A 16,706-nucleotide genomic window follows, 5' to 3' on the forward strand; every position below is an offset into this window, starting at 1 on the left:
CAACCTATTATTTGAGGAATAAAATCAGAAATTTATTTTTAATAGAATTTAGAATAAACTAATTCTGTAAATGGAGAGTTAATAGATTTTAACCGGATGAAGATTTGTACCATAGTCCTTAATCCATGGTTTCACTTTCAGTGGTTTTAGTTACCAGCAATCAACTGTAGTCTTGAAGCAGATGTGATGAGATGAAGGTCCATAGTAGCCTAACACTATGTCACAGTACCTACAACATTCACCTCACTTCATCTCATCACATAGGATTTTATCATTTCACATCATTACAAAAAGGGTGAGTACAGTATATTTTTTTGTGATAGACCATACATCAAACTTTTTTACAGCATTTTCTCTTTTATTATTAGTTATTATTAATCTCTTACTGTGCCTAAGTTATAAATTAAACATACACACACACACACACACACTCACACACACATACACACACACACACACACGGAAAAACAATATATAGGATTTGGTACTATCTTTGGTTTCAGGCATCCAGTGAGGGTCTTGAAACACTTCTTGCAGATAAGGGGAGGACTACTGTGTCATCTGTTATCATGTTAGTCTCCTATGTCTGCTGTAGCAAAACAAAGTTGGTGGCTTATAACAACATGGATTTATTTTGTTAAGATTCTAGATGTCAGAAGTCCAAAGCCTGTTTTACTGAGGGTGAAATCAAGGTGTCAGCAGGGCTGTAGTCTTTCAGGAGGCTCTAGGGGAAAATGGTTTCCTCCCCTTTTTTACCCTCTAGAGTTAAACTCCTTGCATTCACAGTTCATGGCCTCTTCCTCCAACTATAAAACCAGCAGTGTATGCATCTTCCAGTCTCTCCCTCTCCTCCCTTTGTCACATAACCTTCTTCTGGAGTTAAATCTCCTGCTGCCACTTTCTTATAAGGACACTTGTGATTACATTTAGGGCTCATCCAGATAATCCAGAAGAATCTTTCCATCTGAAGAGCCTTAACTTAATCATAGCTGTGAAGTTCTTTTGCAAAATAAAGTAACATTCGCAGATTTTAGTGTTAGGACCTCCATATCATTGGGGGCATTATTCAGCCTTCCACAGTCTTTGAAAGGGGATATCAATAAATCCTATTTTTCAAATGTTAGTGTTTTTATGCCATCCTATATTTCAAAGCCTGTTGGCTTACTGAAGTCTGTTAACTTCTCTTTTCTGTTGACTATTTTCAATTTTACCTGGTAATGTATGTTTTTTCTGCCTATGTCAACAAATATTTAGTTGTGATGATTCACAAGAAAAACTGTCTTAAAAGTCACATCACCGGGGAGCCTACGTGTGGCAATTGAGCCTCCGATTCTTGGTTTCAGCTCAGGTCATGATGTCTCAGGGTTATGGGATCGCATGGGCTCCCTGCTTAGTGGAGAGTTCGCTTCTCTCACCCTCTGCCTGTCCCCCTGCTCATGCTCTGTCTCTCAAATCCTTTTTTTTTTTTTAATTCACATCATTTTTAGGGAATTTATAAGTGGTTTCTAAAGTAGTTCTTACAACCCATTTTGCAGAACTTGTTCTTATGGAATTTAGCCTTTCTGATTATGTATGTGTGAATTCTGTAATAGCTCAGATGGCTCTTATTGGAAGTATACACAACTTCCCCACAGTACAACTAGCTAGGGACTTAATTTTTAAAACTGAAAGGGAACATTTCCCTGGAACAACACCTTTACCCAAGGTGAAATATTCAGTGAAATGCTAGAAGGATTAAATCTTTAGTAGATGTTTTTGCCACAAAAAAGAAACCAAGATAGGGAAAACAATGGGAAGAAAGTAGAAAGTATTTTTGCACATGTACAGCTCCTAGTTTGTTAAAATATACATTTTCTTCCTATCATGTAATCCTTTTCAGAAATACCATATGTGATGAAATTTAGCCAGTGTCTGAAACAGATAGGAGATAATTTGGAGTTCATAACTTCTAGTCTCAAAGACCAGTGCTTTCCCCTCACACAGGCTAACATTATTATTGTTGTTGTTGTTGTTATTGTTACTGTGATCTGTTACAGAGGTGGAACCATTCTGTCAAAATACAGATTAGAGAGTTATGTTTCCTTGCAGAAGGAAAGCTCAAGAACTATGATAATTGAGATGACTAAAAATAAGTTATTGAATCCTTCCAAACTACACTGTCATTCCAATGAAGTCTTAAAGTACAAATTGCTTTCAAAATACAAGTAAAACATAAATGATACCAGTGAACATACATACATTCCATGAAAACAAATACTCCCAACAGTGCTTAACATGCACAGTAACCATAGTTGTGTAGCATACTATCCCACTTCTGTCAACAAAATTAGAGGGAAGGGCCATGCAAACATTTGGTTACAGCGTGAACTCATGACAAAAGAATTATTTTCCCATCCAAGGAGTCACTATAGGGTAAAGTTGGGCACTCCAGAGCTAAATTATATTTGTGTGCCAGCTCTACCAAGTGTTATCTTGAGCAAATACCACTCCATATACCTTAGGTTCCTCATCTTCAAGAGAGGAATAATAGTACCTCATAAAGGCTGAGAGGATTCAGTAACACAGGGATAGCAGTTACAACAGTGTCTGACCCTATGTTTAGCCTTCAAAAATGTTAACTATAACCAAAGAATTTGCCATATACGCATTTATAAGTTTAAGCTTTTGCTTTCAGGTTTGAGTGGCATATCTGAATTTCTCATTTTGAATTATCCAATCTATGGCTTTCCTCCTTCGGCATAAATGATGGAAGCCGTAATTTGTGTGCTCATTAATTGATACAAGAGAAATTGTTGAGAGTTCACATCATACCAAGTGCAAAAGGTTAAAAACTGTCAACTTTTTTGTCACTGACTTTTTAAAATTCAAAAGCTAGTTTTTAAGCTACTCAGTTTTTATGATATTAAATCTGTAAGCTTTCGATTTATACAGAGAATTTCCACTTATTATCAAAAAATCAAGAAAATGGTAAAGCAGGACAGTTGAAAATAGTGTTGAAAAGAAGCAGATGAATAGATAGATGATATCATTACTGAGTAAAAAACAGAACATGGCTGAGTTTCTTGGCAAATGAGCCGAGAAGTGTGTTGCATTGTAGTCTTACTTGGATATAACAGCCATAGATGAATTTTTCCCTTGCATGGTCATAGGAGATACTGAGTAACATCAGGATTCAATGGGAGTTTCTTTTATCAATCTGTTAAGAGATCTAAGGAAGAACTACTTTTTTTTTTTTTTAAGTTTTATTTATTTATTTGAGAGAAAGAGAGCACTCAGGAGCTGGACGCTGGAGGGAGAGGGAGAGAGAATCCAAACCAGACTGCATACTGAGCGCAGAGATCCTACAACCGTGAGATCATGGCCTGAGCTGAAGCCAAGTGTTGGCCACTTATCTGACTGAGCCACTCAGGTGCCCCTCAAGGAAGGACTTTATTTATTTATTTTTTTAACATTTTATTTATTCATAGAGACACAGAGAGAGGCAGAGACACAGGCAGAGGGAGAAGCAGGCTCCACACAGGAAGGCTGACGTGGGACTCGATCCCGGGACTCGAGGATCACACCCTTGGCTGAAGGCAGCACTAAACCGCTGACCCACCCTGGCTGCCCAAGGAAGGACTTTAAATCTTAATTCAGTGTAGGCTTTTAAGATGAGAAGAAATTTGCCTTCTGGCTGTGTTACTAATGGGGTTTAATCTTATAGAATTTAGAATAGTTAACAGGTTCCTTAAGCAAATACTTTTGATATTTCTGCCAAAGTACCTTAATAGTAGAAAAGAGTATCATTTAGGATACTAAGGATAGGAAGGTATCTCTTTTGTGGTATGACTTAGCTTATAAATTCATGTGAACTTTTCATTCTTTTCCATAGTCTAACCATATTTATTTCTGATGTGATTTTTATTACCATGATGTAAAATGTTGTGGGGAGACTTGCTGTGCTCACGTTGCTGTTTGTAGTACTCTTGTTAATACCACTTCTCTCCCTTTTCTTGAGAAATAAGGCTACTTGTTTTTCTCAAATGTCTCAAAAGAGCATTCAGTTGAGACTCCGGAGCTCTTTCTCACATGGTGAGAGGCTCTTTCTGACTGGGAGAGATTTAACACTAGGTATTCTACTTTGCTCACTCTAGAGTATGGCTTTTATGGAATAACTGAGAACTGGTTCCAAATAGTTGCACGAGGCAACCTTAATTAGATTCCTGGTATCATCCACTTAAAAATTGTGAAATGTCTGCCAGACATGAAGGCTTCAGTAGAATTGGTAGTTTTTCTGTTTGTCCATTGGTTCAGCTACTATTTGTATTTAGTTAATTGATCATGATATTCTCTTCTATGTTGGCTGGGAGAACCAGTTAGGAAACTTTTCCAGTTTGAGATGAGTGGCTTTCTTAGAATTGGTATCTTACGTGATTTTGTAGGACAAGCTTGCTGGTTCAGAGTGACACAGGAAGTTATATTATTTGTTATTTGTTGTGTAAGATAATTCTAGATATCATTACACATCATAAGAGAATTTTGAGCAGACCTAGTTGATGGAGAAACTTGCATCAGTGGGGATTTGTGGCTGATTTGTAGGAAGTATTCTATGGGCAAGAGTATTCCCAAATCTATTATTTGCTGGATGAATCCGTTATCAATAGGGCTATATTTTTAACTGTCATTTACGTTTTTTTTTTTTTTTTTAACTTAAGGCCTATATTTAGTAAAGGGTGCAAACATACAGTTCATTGAATGTTTACATATGTATTTATCTGTGTAATCACCAAGATAATATTCTACTACTTACATTTTTTAAAGCAAGCAGATACATTCATTGCATTACAATTGTTTGCTTAAACTTTTTTTCTTATTACAAGTACAGTGCATGTTCACATATTGAAAAATTAAGATTAAAAAGTTGCTTATAAATCCCATAATCAAGAACTCTGTGTGTTTTAGTATACATTCTTTCATTCATTCACTCATTCATTCATTCTTAGGTGCCTAATGTGTGCCAGGTATTTGGGTTGCTGGGGACATAGCAATAATCTAAAAAGACATAATTCTTGCCCTTGAGGAGATAACATTCTTGCCGCAGGAGAGGGACAGTAAATAAGAAAACACATTGGATGTCACATGGTGATATGTCAGGGGGGGAAGTCAAAAGAAGGGGTCGGGGGAATAGGGAAAGGAGCTGCAGTTTTTCATAGAGGAATCAGAATGGCCTCACTGAGAACATAATGTTTGAGCAAACAGCTGGAAGAGGCAAAGAAAAATACTAGACAGATTTGGAGGGAAAGATCACTTCCTTCAGGCAAAGGCCCTGTGGTAGGCAGTGGTGGACATGTTTGAGAAACCCCAGGAAGGCCAGTGTGGCTGGAATAAAAGACAAGTGGCAAATGAGGTTGGAGAGGCAGGGGCCACATCCTGTAGTGGTTCTTCCTCCTGGCTACACAGGAGAATCACCTTGGAGGCTGGGTGTTTCTAACGCAGCCAGGGTTGAGAAACATTGGTAGAAGGCCTTTAGACCATTTTAAGGACTTTGGTTTTTACCATGAGTGAAATGGGAAACCATTGGAGGGTTTTGAGGAATGACTCACCTGATTTAGGTTTTATTATTTTAAAATATTATGAAAATAAAACTTTCCTGAATCATCATCCCACCTGCTTCAGTAGCCATCTCCATTTTGCTTTAGTTAATATACCCTCACCCCTCCCACCCTTTTTACCCCCCAGAGTATTTTAACACTAGCTTAGGTTTTTAGAAGGATAACTGGTTTCTGTGTTGAGAGGAGGACAAGCAGGATGAAGGCTGAATATAAGTATATCCTCTGTGGGTTTTTTTTCCTTTTATATTCCTTTTTTTTTTTTTTTTTTTTTAAAGATTTCATTTATTTATTTGACAGAGAATGAGGGAGCACAAGCAGAGGCAGCAGCAGAGGGATAGGGAGAAGCTGATTCCCTACTGAGCAGGGAGCCAATGCAGGACTCCATCCCAGGACCCTGAGACCATGACTGGAGCTGAAGGCAGATGCTTAACCAACTGAGCCACCCAGGCACCCTTTCCTGGATACTCTTAAACAAAAATTAAATTATACTGGATTCACTATTTTATAAACTATTTTCCTTGACTATATTAGACATGTCACTGAATAGTCAATTACTTTGTTTTTAATGGCTACATCGAATTTTATTATATTGGCTGCACCTTAATTTATTTGGTCTTACATTATTGAACATTTTAATTTATAACCTTTGGTAATCAGACTATGTGGTAATACAGCCCTTTAGCTAAATCTCTGCGTATACCCATGATTATTTCCTTAAGGTAAATTCCTAGAATGGAATTGCTATGTCAAAGGATATGCACAAAAATTTAAAGGCTTTTGATATGCATTGTCAAAGTGTTTTTCAGAAAGGGTTTACTAATTTATACTCCCACCAGCTGTTTCTGAAAGTGTCAAGTTTTCTTAAACTCTCACTAACATTGAAATCTTTCATTAAAAAAAAAAAAATTCCTGTTTTGACAGGTGAAAAAATAACTCATGGTTTTAATTTGCAGTTCTTTGATTTCTAGTGAGGTTGAATTTTATTTCCATTTGCATTTAAAAAATGCTTATTCGTATAATTTGCTGATTGTGTTACTTGGGGTGAGTCACTTAGGACATGTTTTTGTACTATGAAATGGGTATTGTGTGCCAGCTTCTCAGAGTTTTCACAAACTTTAAACAAAAGCATTTTGTATGCCCAGGTTTATAAACTGTTTGACTATGATCCACAGTAAAAAACAAAAGGCATCTTACGTTGCAACCAGCATTGGTAAATAAGTAGCCAAAAGTTTTATGAATAATGCTTCTACTGTATCCAAGTGAGATGCACTCTGATACTTTACATCCTTGTTCTTTTTTAAAATGTCCACTGTTAACCTTTAGTTGATCATGATCCTCTGGGTTGTGATGCAGTGTTTAAAAAAACACTGCTATAAGCTGTAGAGTACTGTATCTTGTTAGGTGCTTTTCTATCTACAGTGATTACCTCTACCAAATACCCTGAACGTCAGTCTGCCCTTTAGCTCTACCAAAATTCGCTTCAGAAAGGCTATAAGTAGGAGGTAAGACTCCAAACTTAGCTTATTATATTCCTATATCAGGTTTTTCATCAGTGAAAAATACTAAATTTATTCACACTCTGAAAATGTACTTGTTTGGACTTCTATAATGCCATAATGACTGAATTATTAACATGGCTGTTTTGAAATAGATCTAATGCATTTGAACAAAAAAACCTACATCATTATGGGGATTGTATTTGCAAAACCCCCAATTGAGACATAGCATCTGACAGAAGTTTTGTCTATAATTTTTGGTACCTGAAAATCTGACAAAAGTGGGAAATGCGAATCACATTTAGCTATATTTAATACAGCTCTTTTTCAGTAGAACAAATTAGTGTATGAAAGTTGAATAGTCCTGAGAGACTAAGAGTATGTGGCTTCCATATATAAAATCCAGATACTATTCTAGCTAACCTAAGTGAGGACCACTCAGAAAGGAATTAGCCAGGTGGAATTATTAGCTGTGACTGGAGAAAACTCCATTTGATGGGAGTGATTCTTTCAAGTCTGAGGAATGTTGGAATGGAAATTGCATAGAGAAACAGAGTGGGGATGGGGTGATGGTGTTTACTATTTGAAAAACACCCAGGAGTTTAACCTATTTAACAATAAAACCTTGTTGTTACTTTTGACTTGTAGTTTAACATTAAATTTTTTTTTAAGATTTTATTTATTTATTCATAAGAGACACAGAGAGAAAGAGAGGCAAAGACACAGGCAGAGGGAGAAGCAGGCTCCATGCAGGGAGACTGATGTGGGTCTCTATCCCAGGTCTCCAGGATCACACCCTGGGCTGAAGGCAGCGCTAAACTGCTGAGCCACCCGGGCTGCCTGACATTAAATATTTTGTTTAAAAAATATTTTTTGATGCTAAGCCAGGAAAATTTTAAAAGACTCTAAGTTAAAAGTTTGACTAAAAAGCATTTACTACTCCTCTGTTCACCCCTCCACAAAGGAAAAATTTTAAGGAAGGTGAGAAACAATTTGGCATATAAAAATTAAAACTAAATTTAATACCAAGGAACTGTAATTTACCTTTGAAAAAGAGCAGAATATATATGCCGTTTCTATACTCTATTGATTTTCAAACATTAAATGTCATCACATTTAGAAAAATAAGCAACTCTGCTTTTCTGTACTTTAGTGGGTGTTGACCTTAATTAAGTGTGCATATGTGGTTAGAATTATGAGATTTCTCTTTGCATATGGTTTGAGTGCTGAATTTTGGATTCTGGTCTCTTCACTCTCTGAAGCTAAAATTAGGTTTTAAACAAGCTCAGAAATAAGTGTAGAAATCTACTGGGCTCAAATGGGCCAGAAATATATGAAGCGTTCCTCAGCCTCACTAGTAATCAGGGTTATGCAAATGAAAGCAACAATGAAATACCATTTCATGCCCATCAAGTTGGCAGAAATTAAAGCTGTCACTTGGACATTATCAAGTGTTGGGAGGAAATAATCTAAGACTATTAGAATATAAATTGGTCATGTGCTGTGAAGAACAATTTGGAAATATGCTATGGCGCATACTCTATGACCAGGAATTCTTCTAGTGTATCTTCTTGCATGTGTGAACAAGTAAACACACAGGGGCATTCTTTGTAATAGTATGAAAATTAGAACCTATGTATGTCTATCAGTAAGGAAATAGCTACATAAAATAGTCCAATATTTTCCAGTTGAAATACAATGTGAACATCATGTGCAATTTAAAATTTACTCCTGGAGTGCCTGGGTGGCTTAGTTGGTTAAGCGTCTGCCTTCAGCTCAGTTCATGATCCCAGGATCCTGGGATGGAGCCCTGCATATTGTCTCTATGCTCAGTGGGGAGCCTGCCTCCTCTTCTGGACTCTACCCCCATGCTCTCTCCATTGCTTTCTCTCAAATAAATAAATTAAATCTTTAAAAATAAATACATAAATAAATTTAAAGTTTTAAAAAGGTAATATCAATTTTAATACATTTTGGCACATTATACCAAAATATTTATCTTTTAAACATGATTAATATAAAAATCATTGGACTATTTTACATTCTTTTTTCATACTAAGTCTTTGAAATCCCTTATATATTTTGCAGTGAGAGCATATCTCCATTTCGATGCTAAAGTTTATCAGAAATACTTGATCTGAATTTAAATTTCATCAAAAGTACAGTTGAAATAGTAGATTCATGTAACCAAGTTGTTCCATACATGCTTAAATGTATTTAAATAACTGACTTGGGTATCAAAAATCTAAGCTGATTCACTTTCTCAATTGCATTAGCCGTATTTCAGATAATCGGTAGTCATGTGACTAGTAGCTACCATATTGGACAGTGCAGCTCTAGTGATAGCATAAACTACTGCATAGCAGTTAAAATAAATGATATACATATGTATAAAACATGGCTGATGATTCAAATTTCACAGCATCAGTAAAAATTCTAGAGAAATGTGTGGTTTAATGGTTTGCTTTGAGCAATTTAAAATACTATTCACAATAATACATGGAATAATGTAATATTTATGCAACCACTATTCAAATATAGCAGACATTAACATTTTGCCACAGTACCTTCAAATCTTTCTCTTCAGTCCTGAATTTATTTTTTATTTTATTTTATTTTATTTTATTTTATTTTATTTTATTTTATTTTATTTTTTTATTTTTTTTGAATTTATTTTTTAAAATATCCATTTCAGATATTGTATGAATTGAGTATCCACTTGATTAGTTTGTAGTAGGTATACAGGAGAAAAGTACCAAAGAGTAATACTGTTCCTTGAAATATTGGTGTTAGAATTCAAGTGGTCTTCTAACATTTAATGCATTTGAAAAGTTTTTAGGAATTGGATGTCTACTAGAAAATTATTTTAGATTTTTAGGAATGCACCACCTGTTTTAACCAGAATTAAATTCTTAATAAGAGGCTATTCGCTTTAGATTTCCCTAGTGTATATTTTCAGTTCTTACTATTGAAGTTCTAAAAAACATATGCCTGCTATGTTTCTGGTTCATCACTAGATGGAGTTGTTGTAGTGCAACTATGTGTTGGGTGGCTATTAGTAGAATAATCTTTGCTTCTCTCAAAGTAAGCACGTATTGTTTAAAAGATAACATTCTCAACATCTACACAATCAGCTGTTAAACACATAACATGGCAATAGAAATACATAGTTGATAATACGCAGTTATCTTTGAGCAGCATCAAAACAGCTATTTTAGTCAGTAAGGTTTTTCTTATATGGGTGTGTAAGGAGGTGGAATTAAACCAGTTCTCAGATAATCCAGAGGAATTACAATTTTTATTTTTATTTTTATTTTTATTTTTATTTTTTTTGAGGAATTACAATTTTTAAAAAAGATTTTATTCGTTTATTTATTCATGAGAGACACAGAAAGAGAGGCAGAGACACAGGCAGAGGGAAAAGCAGGCTCCATGCAGGGAGCCCGATGTGGGACTCGATCCCAGGACTCCAGGACCATGCCCTGGGCTGAACGAAGGCAGGCACTAAACTGCTGAGCCACCCAGGGATCCCCAGGAATTACAATTTATATTATTACTTGTACTGGATAATTCTATTGAGGAAATTCGGGTGTTTGGGTTCTGACTTTTCTGAAGACATTTCGTGCCACCCCCACTGGCACTGAAACTAAGTTCTTCACTCATTACATCTGAAGTTCAGTGATCATTGGTGTCTATTCTTATCCTTTCCCATGTCCTTTAGGCCTTAACACGTATTATCTAGCTTCTCAAATTCCAAAAAGTAAGCTGACGGAATGTTCTTTATCTTACTTTCCGTGTATTTACTTCTAATGAAGGAGAGTATTTTCACCAGGAAGTAGATGTACCTATAGCACTTGAGTCCTGCGGTTAGGCATGTTTGGATTTCTGCTTCTCTCCTACTTTCTTTTTATTCCTTTTTATGAATAATAGGAATACGTTCATATCATGTACTATATAGTCAATTGAGTTGAAGCTCTTAAAATTTGTCACTCTTTGGTTCTTTGGCAGTCTTCACAGTGGCCCCTGAAACATTCTTTTCTCGGTGTTAATTTTGATGTGTATGCCGTTTTTCCTCCACAATGCCACTTAAGAAAGTCTTTTTAGTACCTGTGCAAGGTTAAAAATTAAGTAATACTTATAGGTTTATTTAGACAAGTACTGTTTCCCTATCTCATTTTATCTTCATCAGGCCCCATCACTAGAGACAGCTACTTTTAAAACCTCAAACTTTTGTTTCTCTTGGTAATTACCTATCTCTGATCTGTGTTATACTGCTATTTCTTGATTAAAAGCTTTGTATATTAAAATCTTACAGCCCAAAGCCAATTGATAGTGAACTTTTGCCATTTTCACATTAATTCCTCCCACCTATCTCAATGCAGTTAGTCTTACGAATTTTATTGATTACCTCTAGAATTTTAGGTGAGGCCCCCCAAATCAAATTGTGTGTGCTGTGGGCTTGTGTTTTAAAGTTAATAAATGACCAGCGTACAGCTAGATATCCAGGAGTTCTGGAAGACATTCAGTTTCATTTTATTAGCGGGCCCTTTATTGTAAGGTTTATTTTATGTAAACGTCTTTGATTATAATTTGTGTAATTTTTATTTTTATTTTTTTTTAAATTTGTGTAATTTTTAAAATGAAAACTGCTTGAAACAATTAGGAAACTTGTTTTATCCCATAGGAAGCCTGGAGGCTGATTCATTGATTCAATGACACAATCAAGGAAGCAGATTCTTTGTCTTTACATCTGCTATTCTTAGCAAACAATGTCAGCTTTGTTCTCAGGTTAGCTGCCTGATAGTAAGATGACTCCTTCAGGTCCAGTGTCACCCTGTACATCCCTTCTTGTGTGTGGATCTCTTTGTGCATGTACCCAGAAGCTACCAGCAAACATTCCCTGGTTATCGGGTTGACCTGAATTGCTTCAGAGGTCCATTCCTAAACGGACTTCTGCAAAGAAGAGTGAGATTACTTTGATTATCCTGGTGACGTTCATAGTTGGGTAGAAGAGGGTTAGAATACTAGAACAAATCCAGGATATTTTAGGAGAGAGTGCGGAAGAATAGTTGGTGGGTAGTCAGGGAACAATGTAACCGTGTTAAACTTTCAGTGACAAGTGTTACTTTGTTTCCTAAGTTTCTACCTGGCTCCTTGTTTTTTGAAAAATTAATTAGAAACTCAGGGAATTATTTGAAACCACAACCTTCTTCATATGTCTTTGCTACAGTATTTATTGTACTTAAATATATGAAAAACATTTGTGGGCAGCCCAGGTGGCTCAGCAGTTTAGCGCTGCCTTCAGCCTGGGGTGTGATCCTGGAGACCTGGGATCGAGTCCCACGTCGGGCTCCCTGCATGGAGCCTGCTTCTCCCTCTGCCTGTCTGTGCTTCTCTCGCTCTCTGTGTGTTTCTCATGAATAAATAAATAAAAATCTTTAAAAAAATGAAAAACATTTGTAAGCAAAACATTAAAAGAAGACTAAGAAGGGGCACCTGGGTGGCTTAATTGGCTACGTGTCCAACTCTTGATCTCAGCTCAGGTCTTGCTCTCAGTCATGAGTTCAAGCCCTGCATTGGGCGCCAGGCTGTGTATGGAGCCTTAAAAAACAAAACAAAACAAAACAAAACACTAAAGAATGTATTTCTTTTTCTTCTCTTGAGCTTAGTTGTTACTATTGGACCCATACCTTTGCACTTCCTTGGAACATAAATTTATTGCATATTTGCAAAAATACAGACTTTAGTAATAATTTTTAAAAAGCATTATCATTGAGTTTTTCTTTTTCTTTTTTAAAAGATTTTATTTATTCATGAGAGAGACAGGCAGAGGGAGAAGCAGGCTCCATGCAGGGAGCCCGACATGGGACTCGATACTGCGTCTGCAGGATCAGGCCCTGGACTGAGGGCGGTGCTAAACCGCTGAGCCACCCGGGCTGTCCTCATTGAGTTTTTCTAAATCAAATCTATGTAGATGACAAATGTTAACTTTTTCCTCTTTTTTCCCCTGCATCTAGAGCTTATATGTCTTTAGCAAATAGTTGTACTGTTTTGCTTCCGTTTTCATGATTCTTGTTTCTTCCTTATTACAGATGCCTAAGTTAAATATAGTAATTCTTTATGTCAACTTTAATGAGGTTGCTTGTTTTTAAAAAAAAATTCCGATTTTACTGTGTTTTTCTCAGGTCATCTTATACTTTATTTCTTCCAATTATTCACATCCATATTAAGTTTTGGGGTTGATTACTGCATATAGTACTTTTACTGAGTTTTAGCCCAAGATGAAGAACTTCAGAATTATTCTTACAACAGCTTCTTAGAATTATTTTATGAGCCAACTGGAAAATACTCCAGTAAGCTTTTCTTATAATAGGTCATTTGAATCACTCATGGTCCTGATTATTGATGTAAGAAATGACAAAGTAGATGATTCTCTAGGATTAAAGTGTGTAGGTGTGGGTGTGGTGTATGTACGTGTTTAGTTTTGTTTCTTTAAGGTAGTTTAAAGCATTTCTTGCCAAAATCTATTTGCTTTTAAATTTGATTTTTAGATTATTTTCTTAGAAGAGTTATTTTTTTTTTTTTAAAGATTTTATTTATTTATTCATGATAGTCACAGAGAGAGAGAGAGAGAGGCAGAGACACAGGCAGAGGGAGAAGCAGGCTCCATGCACCGGGAGCCCGATGTGGGATTCGATCCCGGGTCTCCAGGATCGCGCCCTGGGCCAAAGGCAGGCGCCAAACCGCTGCGCCACCCAGGGATCCCAGAAGAGTTATTTTGAATGCCATTAACAAACATTAATACTAGTCATTACTAAATAAGGCTTCAATTTTTGTATTGGATTTTTTTATATATATTTTTTCTAGTGACAATAATGTCAGTAAAAAAGGCAGAATTTCCAGACTATTGTGGTCATAAAATATAAGTCCTGGGAGATGTTAATGTGTTACATGGAAAAGAATTCTAGGGTCAGATAGTTTTGCCACATGCTGGTTATTCAGGCTTAAGTGGGTTTCTTTACTGCAGGACTTCTTAGGATCTTTAAAAATACTTAGGATCTTAATATATTAACGTATATTGTAAGCATTTCAGAATGGGGCAATACAGTGTTTGCAGAACTTATTTAAACATGGAGCATTCATTTCTAGGACTGTTCCGTAGAACATACTTTGGGAAATAATGGTATTTGATGCAGTTAGTATTTGTGTGAACTGCCGTGAAGGAAGTAGTGTGTCTAACCTTTATTGATGAATGCCATGCAATTTATTTGAAAAAGTATTAACTTTAACACTTGGACCCTTGGGACAATAAGTTTCAAATGCTTTACAGATCCTCTTAGGAAATTAGAGTTTGAAGGTTTCAAGTATAGCATTCTTATTGCTGCTTCTACAGCTTTTCTTTAAAATGAAATTTATCCACATGCTTAGTGTTGTTGAAATCTATCTTAAACAGACTAGTGATATGATCTCTTGATGGCTCCCTTAACTTTTTACTCTGGCTGGTGTTCTGTATTATTATGCTCCAAACTAATATTTTCAAGTTGCTGTGCTGACAGTTTTATATGCACACCCTTATACGCATCTGACCTTGATCAAAACTGAGTTCATCCTCTCCCATTTCATCCTCCCCCAATCCCAGACTTTGCTTTCTGTTCCCATATGGGTTAGTGACATCATTAACATTTTGGTCTGGATAATTCTTTCTCGTAGGGGACTGCTCTGTGCATTGTAGATGTTTAGCAACATCCCTGGCTTCTACCCACTAGATGCCAATTGCAATCTCCTTCAGTTATACCAACTAAACATGTCTCCAGATTTTGTGAAATACCCCATGGTGAACAAATCACTCCTGTTAGAGAAACACTGCCCTACAGCCAATGTATTCCTTAATCTTACTGATTCTATTTTTTAAGTTTACCTTTAATCCCTCCTCACGTTTTTTATTCCCACTCCCTAACCTCCGTTCCTCTTTATTTCTAATACTTGAGTTTCTTTCATAAGGGTGTGACTAGCCTTCCTGTGTCCGATTTTGTTTCCCTCCCACCCACCCTCTTTAGTACTGCCAAGTTTATCTTTCTAACATGCGGAGCTGTTCTCTATATACAATCTCTCAGTAGTTTCTGGAGGAGACCCTTGTGAACTGGCCTCTCTTTAGCCTCATTCTTTAAAGGTGCTCATACTTACTACACACCCTAGTGTACTTGTGCCTTCTTCCCACCATAGCATACTGTGTTTCAAACTCCTACACAGTTTCTCCATGGTAGGAGCTCTTGGTCACTTGTTTTCAGAGAATATATCATGCTGAAAAGCATTTTTTTTTTTTTTTTTGACATCTGTCCTCCCTCATCAAATTGAACTTTTCAGGGACAGGGACCATCTCTCTCTCTGTTTTGGGCAGGTAATAGATATCCAAGAGAAGTCTGAACCATTTATTAGTATGCCTTGATAGATGTGGTAACTTCCTTATTCTAGGAATTCTTTTCCCTGTGTCAGCAGTGAAATTATTTTTCTAAGCTTTCTCATCTAGATTTTGATAGGCTTTTGACCACAAATCACCTATTCAGAAGAGAATTGACGAAAAGCAGTGTACCTACCTAGTTGATACTCAAATTCAGAAGGCACATTTGTGAAACAGCTAGTTAATTCTAAAAGATTTTTATTCAGAAGGGAATTAAATGGTGTGGATTAATTGTGCAGATTAATATAATTGAATTAAAATGTCGAAAGTATTAGAATAATTGAAAACATTGGATTTCCATTGATAAGGATTTGTTAAAATACTTGCAAAAGTGCTATCATTGTCTTAACTATTTTAGTTTTTTATAAAACATATTGCAACATCCTCAACTATTTAGAAATTTATTCCCTTTCAAATGAGGTAGAGGGGTTGTTAGTAAAGACTAGAGTTCCTCCTTCCTTTCCTTACAGGCCTTAATAAATACAGTTTTGTGTGATTGGGTTTTCCTGTGAATTGGAACTAGCTACAGTCAGGCTGACCAATTACACACTTATACCTAGAACTTTAATTAAAAGGTGAAGAAGAGAAAACTCAAAGTTTACATGGCTTTCTGGAAGATAACCCAAGTATAGCATCAGCCTCATTGAAAAAATGAAGGATTGAAGGTGGGGAAAAGGGGAATGAATAGATCTAGTCCTAATTCAGAATTTTTCACCCAGGTGCAATGCCTTGCCAGATTGTTAATAATTATTTATTGGATGAATCCAATAATCCAATATACTCACTGTATATAACGTGAGTTAAGCCAGAAATGATGGCTTTCTGCTTCAGTTTTTAGGGAATGGCATAAAAAGGATCCATTTCTTTGGAAGAAATTCTTTTAATAAGAAAAGCTGTTATGGAGGTTTACAGAAATAAAGCTGAGAAGAGGGAGGTTACCTACAGGGAAGGTACCTCCCTTTCATACCTGCTCTCCAAAAGCTGAAGCAGATCATAGGCATATGTGACACCCAGCCCGTTATTATTAACCTAAAGAGTCATGTTGCCAAGGACCCAGATTTGCCTTGCTTGTTTTCCATTTTCTCCCTTTTCCATCCTTTCTTTTCTTTAAATTTAAAATTTGAAACATTAAATACTAATTAATATTCTCTTTAGAATCTT

The 16,706-nt window shown here is 36.1% G+C and overlaps 1 protein-coding gene across 4 annotated transcripts in view; it reads left to right on the forward strand.

Moving 5' to 3' along the window:
- HOMER1 (homer scaffold protein 1) overlaps positions 1-16,706 on the forward strand; it is a 136,087-nt gene that overhangs the window by 31,999 nt on the left and 87,382 nt on the right. The window contains exon 1 of one of the 4 annotated variants that reach the window (XM_072793819.1): positions 177-295. The exons of the other annotated variants lie outside the window; for them this stretch is intronic. Within the exon in view, the coding sequence (XP_072649920.1) occupies positions 192-295 (104 nt within the window). The 5' untranslated portion in view covers positions 177-191. Of the gene's footprint in view, positions 1-176; positions 296-16,706 lie in introns of those variants that run through there. 4 annotated transcript variants of the gene reach the window in all.

The sequence above is a fragment of the Canis lupus genome, chromosome 2 (assembly GCF_048164855.1).
Source record: "Canis lupus baileyi chromosome 2, mCanLup2.hap1, whole genome shotgun sequence".
NCBI classification, from domain to species: Eukaryota; Metazoa; Chordata; class Mammalia; order Carnivora; family Canidae; genus Canis; species Canis lupus.